Consider the following 7,319-nt stretch of genomic DNA (forward strand, 5'->3'; position numbering starts at 1 on the left):
ACTGAAATGTGCACACCTAGAGTCCATGCTCCGCAACAAGAGAAGCCACCGCAATTGAGAAGCCCGAGCACCGCAATTGAGAAGCCCGAGCACCGCAATGAAGAGTAGCCCCCGCTAGCCACAACTAGAGAAAGCCCGCACGCAACAACGAAGACCTAAAGCAGCAAAAAAAAACCAAACCAAACAAAAAAACTGTCTTTAAAAAAAAACGAAACAAACAAACAAACAACAAAAAAAACAAGTCTTAGGGACTTCCCTGGAGGTCCAGTGGTTAAGACTCTGCACTTCCACTGCAGGGGGCATGGGTTCAATCCCTTGTCAGGGGACTAAGATCCTGCAAGCCACTAGGCCAAAACAACAAAAAACAAGTCTTAGACATAACTGAGCATTGTGTTTTCAGTTTATTATTTCCCAATTATCTTTCCTCAAAAAGAGTAAAGACATTTTATTTATTTACATTAATAGTACAATGTAGATTTGGACCCTAATTAGAGATAAAAAGTCAAATTTTGCATCTTCTTACTCGAGGCAAGATGAACAAAAATAAATCTACAAAACACAGGCATTCCATTTCAAGCTGGGTTTAAAAGTGAGGGACAGAGAGGGAGGGATAGATGAAAATACAAGGTTTTTTGTTTTTAAAAGGATATTCTCTGAACTGATGAATTTGTGCTTTGATGTGATCTTCACAAATCTGTCTCAGCTGTTTGTACAAGTTTGCAGAAATCTTGTAAGAACAGAGATTTTCCACAGCCTGCAAAATTAAACACATACTTTCTTACAGAGTGAGTGGGGCAGGGAGGGGGGATTTCTTGATTATTTACATCAAATTCCTATTATTTGTTATTTCTACCATGTTGGCTTATTAAAAAGGATTATTCGTCCATTTAAAACACAAGGTAAAATAGCAAAATATCAACATGGGTAGTGAACTTTTTTCATAACCAGTGTACTATACCAACACCCCCCCACACACACAAATTAATACATTTATTGTGGCAGTACAGGTTAAGGATGGAGGGAATCAAGCCAAATTCTCACCTTGTGAAGACCAATTTGTAACAACTGCTACATATAAATTCTGTCTTGTTCTTAAAAATGTTAATTGTTTTCATAAGCAGAATTCCATTTTGAGTTTGAAAATAATTTCACCAATTGTTTATTAGATGGGTTGGGTGGTCCAACCACCACTGAAATAAAATTTATTTATACTTTCTTTGGTTTTCCTGAACAGAGCAATGCAGAATTTATTGCTAGCAGTATTATAATGAGTATGATATAATTATACACAAGGATTTTTCTCCAACATTGCAGCTTAAGAATATTTAAATAATAAATAGAGGTTTTAAAATTTGCACAATGGGATGAACATTAATTACTAAAGAAATACTGAATTTTTACTTCATTCTAATAGTTGAATTGGTCTTTTATACTCAGATCCCAAAAGGACAAACTTGAGATTTCAGTGAGTTTCTTATGTGCATCAAAAGACTTTCAAATTTAATACGACAGGCATGGTAAAACTCTTTGGATGAACTCTGATATAATCTACAATTCCAACTAGTAATGACTTAAGTATAACACCAGGATTTTTTTCTCACCACAACAGAAGGCAAAAATTCCATTAAAATTGACTCTAAGGGACCATCCAAGTCCTGTTGGTTGGAGTGGAATTTTATAAATATGTAGTTGGAAGTCATATTCCCAGCATGCAGGTCCAGCAAATAAACTAGCAAATGAAAAGAAAGCTTAAAGGAAACCACTTATACCAAAGGAGGAAAGGCACTACACCTTACCAGGAAACAGCAGACCACTCAGATATAGCAGCTAAGGAGGAATAAGAAGGCTCTCTGCTGGCCACCACTTTCCATGGGGCCTTGGGTCAGACCACAAATGCCTAAGGGTGTGTTTATGTTTATTTCATGTGCCTGACTGGTTCACATTAGTCCTCTATGGACTCTCTCCCTTCCTCCTTTAGTAGTCTTCTCATTGTATCTTGGTGTTCCTTTTGAGTGACTAATTTTCTCAGCATTTCTCATTTTCCTGCTTAGATTCTGTCTTTGTATTTCACCTTCCCCACATTTCCCACCTGCAGTACTTTTCCGAGTCCTCCTTCACCATTCCCTTCTGCTGTGTTATTCTTTCTTCCATATATTAGTTCTCATCGCATCTATTTATCTTCTTACACAAGATACCATATTCTCTTACTACTCAGCTAGGTTCCACTTCTTCCAATAAGCTTTCCTTAATTGCCTTGACTACCAGTGACTCATTTGGCACTATCACCAATCATACCACACTGACTTGTCCCTGAGTCAATATTGTATCTCTTAATGTGTATATCCTGTCCCCCAACTCTCCTTAATGACAGAAAGAGACCATGTGCTCATGCACCTATATGTTCTTTAATACTTTTTGGGCTTTGAACCAGGTGAATATAGTAAATATTTAAAAAACTAATGTACCTATAACTAGCAATGTGTTCTGCACACAGAAGGGGCTTACAGCGTAAGGAGAAAACTGGTCAGAAAACATATAATTACAATACACTGTGTTGGGTGCTATGATGGGGATAAGATAGAGGTGAGGTCCCTAACCCAATCTTTAGGGCAGAGGCAAGTCAGGAAAGGCTTCCTGAGCACAAGAGGTGGAGTCCCAAAGACCCAGGGGGAAATAGATAAAGAGCTTATGGGAATAGTGAGGAATAAGAGAATTAAGCTGGTCTTCATATACATACAGCTTCACCTGTGTTTAGTTGGAGAGTGGTTTAAGATATGAGAAGCAACAGAAGGAAAGGGAAAGGCAGGAGGATCTAAGGTGAGTTTTGAAGGTCAAGATGGAAGAGAACATCCTGCTTCTCTAATTTAGCCTTGACTGCTTAACATATAGATCAGATCTAGTAATTTCCATTCCTTAAGAACTTTTCCATCAAGCTCTTCAGGTACCATTTATGGAGAAATCCCGTAAGTGGTAAAAAAAAAAAAAATACAAAGGACTGAATGGTGTGGTGCATGGTCTACTATCATTTATGTAAAAAAAAAAAAAAAAAGAAAGAAAAATTAATTTTAAAAACTCCACACAGTTGTTTTTACACACATGAACCATTTCTGGAATGATACCCCCAATTATGTTTGTCGAGAGGGGAATTAGCTGGGGGAGCAGGGTTGGAGGATGGAGTGGAAGTGAAACTTTTTACTACATGCTCTGTAATACTTTTGGGGCTTTGAACCAGATGAATATACTAACTATTCAAAAAACTTAAGTACTTGCCTCCCCCAATAAAACCCTATCTTCCCCACCACCACACTTTTTAGCATGGCATTCAAGGCTCAATATTACCATTATTTTACTCTCATGTCTGTCTATAATCTTCCATACACCCCGTGATCTAAATACTCTGCTTTGCTTACTTTCAAGCAAGGTTTGTTTGGAGCAATCATGTGTGCCTAAAACAGTGGCTTCCAAAAGTTTTTGACAAGCCACAGTAAGATATACATTTTATGTCACAATCCGTTACACATAAAATTTATGTAATTGAAACAAAATCTTCATGAAACTGTACTTACCATTACTATGTGTGATGTACTCCGATATTTTCTATTTTATCTTTTTTAAAAAATGCTGGTCACAAACTACTAATTTCATGAGCCTCCTAGAATATAAGCGCCTTAGGGGCAAGGACTAAGTGATCCCTATATGCCCATGGCATTTGTCCAGCTTTGCACACAGTAAGCAGTCACTGATTCAACAAGAACGGGGTGTTTACTAAGTACTCTGTCCTGTTAGGTGCTGGGATAGACACATGAATAAGTGTTAAATCACTACTGAGGAGCTTGAGGTAAACTCTATTTTATTCCAGATCTTTGAAAAGCACTTTTAGAAATGTATCATTTTACATTTGACTAAACACTCTGGAAATCCCTGGAAGTTTGATCTGGTATAATTATTACTAATATAACCTTGTTTCACAGGTAACTATTTGTATTAAACATTCTGGATAATTCTATAAGTCTCTTAAATAAAACTATCTTTTTACTTAAGCTCCCAATCACTACTGGTTAAATATGCTGCCTTAAATCCTTTTTGCAGGTAGTCAGATATAAGATAAAAACATTCTAATAAGGTTTTAACTTTTATTCCTCCAAATCCCAGCCCCTTCCCTCCAAAATTCATACATTGCATCAAACACATGTTTGTCTGAAGAAAAAAAAACTCCTAAGAAAATATAAACATGTAGCAAATGAAATGCAAAACTATAGTTCCTGAAATTTGCAGAATATAAGATTTAGAAACAGCAAAGGCACATAAGCTTGCATTTGGGACAAGTAAAAGAGTGGAAATGAGGGTAAGAAGACTAGAATAAAAAAATGGAGAGGATTAAAATAAGGATAAAAATACAAAAAAAATTACAAAGCATGTGAAAATAAATGGTAAGGGAGGAAATCTGGAAAATTTTCTGATTTAGCAACAACAGACACTTAAGAAATTAAATTCCCACCAGGGTGCTGAACTCTGGTCACTGGCCTAACAGGTTGGGGCTTATTTTTCAAACCATAATTTTTAAAGAGAGAAAGAAAAGCATACCACAAAACTTTTCAACAACTGATACAACAATAAAACTCAAAATTATGTCTTTTTACATCTAGTAAAAATGCCTAAAATAAGATAATCAAAATATATCAAAAACTAAGAATTTGCAGAAAGGAAGCCGAACAATGAAACCTAAATTATTTCTCTTTTTACATCTAGTAAAAAGAGCTTAAATAAGACAAATTATCAAGGACTAAGAATTTGTAGTTGGGATAAATAGCAGGGATAGTATTAACAATTCAGTAAAAAGAGGAGTAATAGTAACGTGACAGACTAAGCTTAAACACATCGATGGTTAAACTTACAGAACACAATACCTAGTCATCAACATAGAATATAATAGCTTGTCACCTCTGCTAAGAATCTTACTACCTGCTCTCCACTGACTGCTTAAGAAACCCGATTTTACAATGGAAAATAACCTATACTCAGATGGATGCACTATTTGCTTCCAGTCTTGCGGTCATGTACCTGATGAAAGAATCATTAATTGAAAGGCTCCGTTATTTAAGATTTATTTCACAAAAAGCTAACCAAACAAGAGTTCTCATTATTAATGATGAAATTATTTTCATCGGAATTGAAGTATGGACTAAGCTTACCTTCAAAGATAATAGCTAAAAATTTATACTAAGAATAAATGTAACACTCATACAGAAACCAGCCAGCTCCAAAAAAGGTAGCTAATTTAAAAACACTACACAGCTATTCACACAAGGCTGAGAACATGAGGAAAATAATCCCATTACTTAAAATATCACTTAGTAAAAAAGTCACATGCCAAAACCAAGGTTCCAACTATTAAGATACCACATATAAAAACAAGACACATTCTTGAGCAGTGCAGAGGGACACTGTTCCTAGACAGTTCTCTTTTTCTATTAGTTTTTCAATTTGGCTAATGATGTTTTCTGATGCATATTTGGGATGTACTCTATTTATCAACCAGCTGTTCTGGCCCAGTGTGGATTTAGAATTTAAAAACGTGTGGCTTTAGAGCTGTATAATAAAACATAATCTTAAAAATACCTTTTTTAAAGACTCAAATACTACTTATCATCATCATCATCATCATCATCATCATCGCTGATGACAACGGACATACAGCAGGCTGTGTAGTAAGTATGTTTTTGCACTATTTTATTTACAACTGAACAACCCTGCCATATAGGTAGTCTCCCCATTTTGCAAATGAGGAAACCTAGGTTTAGAGAAGTAACTCACCCAAAGTTATCATGAGTGGCAGATCTCAAATCTAAGGCAGGCTGAACAACTCAAAAGTCAGTGCATTTAACCATACTCCTATCTGTAGTCAATCAAAAACAAACAAGCAAACAAACAAACCAACCAACCCAAACCAAAACAACATGAACCACTGCCTCACTCTTAACAGGATTTCAAGGTTGTGGAGGAAAGGTTTTTTGTTGTTTTTTTTTTGCGGTACGCGGGCCTCTCACCCCTGCGGCCTCTCCCGTTGCGGAGCACAGGCTACGGACGCGCAGGCTCAGCGGCCATGGCTCACGGGCCCAGCCGCTCCGCGGCACGTGGGATCCTCCCGGACCGGAGCACGAACCTGCGTCCCCTGCATCAGCAGGAGAACTCCCAACCACTGCGCCACCAGGGAAGCCCGGAAAGATAATTTTTAAACTCAGGTACAAGTCACACTTTAAATCACTTTTAAAAGACAACGTTTACTTATTGTAAATATACTCAGAACAGCACGTTCTTTTCTAGAAATTAAAAACTTATGAGGTAGTATATGCAAACCACACTAGGGAAGACTTCCATGCTTAAGCCTTAAAGCAAAATGGTTTTTCATTCAAAGAAAAAAGTTCTGCATAGACATATGCCAAGTAAGTGTTTACTTCAGGGAATGGGGTGGGGTAGGGGGGTGGGGGGTGATGAGGAGTTTGGAGAACTTTTGTTTGGTACACTACATACTTCTATATTGTTTCAATTTTAGAAGAGCACTTTTTTTTTTTTCCGGTACGCGGGCCTCTCACCCCTGCGGCCTCTCCCGTTGCGGGGCACAGGCTCCAGACGCGCAGGCTCAGCGGCCATGGCTCACGGGCCCAGCCGCTCCGCGGCACGTGGGATCCTCCCGGACCGGAGCACGAACCTGCGTCCCCTGCACCGGCAGGAGAACTCCCAACCACTGCGCCACCAGGGAAGCCCGGAAAGATAACTTTTAAACTCAGGTACAAGTCACACTTTAAATCACTTTTAAAAGACAACGTTTACTTATTGCAAATATACTCAGAACAGCACGTTCTTTTCTAGAAATTAAAAACTTATGAAGTAGTATATGCAAACCACACTAGGGAAGACTTCCATGCTTAAGCCTTAAAGCAAAATGGTTTTTCGTTCAAAGAAAAAAGTTCTGCATAGACATATGCCAAGTAAGTGTTTACTTCAGGGAATGGGGTGGGGTAGGGGGGTGGGGGGTGATGAGGAGTTTGGAGAACTTTTGTTTGGTACACTACATACTTCTATATTGTTTCAATTTTAGAAGAGCACTTTTTTTTTTTTCCGGTACGCGGGCCTCTCACCCCTGCGGCCTCTCCCGTTGCGGGGCACAGGCTCCAGACGCGCAGGCTCAGCGGCCATGGCTCACGGGCCCAGCCGCTCCGCGGCACGTGGGATCCTCCCGGACCGGAGCACGAACCTGCGTCCCCTGCATCAGCAGGAGGACTCCCAACCACTGCGCCACCAGGGGAGCCCGGAAAGAT

At 38.6% G+C, this 7,319-nt stretch overlaps 1 protein-coding gene across 2 annotated transcripts in view; it reads right to left on the minus strand.

Moving 5' to 3' along the window:
• CUL4B (cullin 4B) overlaps positions 1-7,319 on the minus strand; it is a 34,533-nt gene that overhangs the window by 18,925 nt on the left and 8,289 nt on the right. For both annotated transcript variants that reach the window (XM_007122044.4, XM_007122043.4), the window contains exon 4: positions 651-754. In XM_007122044.4, coding sequence (XP_007122106.2) covers positions 651-754 — 104 coding nt within the window. The remainder of the gene's footprint in view (positions 1-650; positions 755-7,319) is intronic.

The sequence above is a fragment of the Physeter macrocephalus genome, chromosome 21, assembly GCF_002837175.3.
Source record: "Physeter macrocephalus isolate SW-GA chromosome 21, ASM283717v5, whole genome shotgun sequence".
In the NCBI taxonomy this organism is placed as follows: domain Eukaryota; kingdom Metazoa; phylum Chordata; class Mammalia; order Artiodactyla; family Physeteridae; genus Physeter; species Physeter macrocephalus.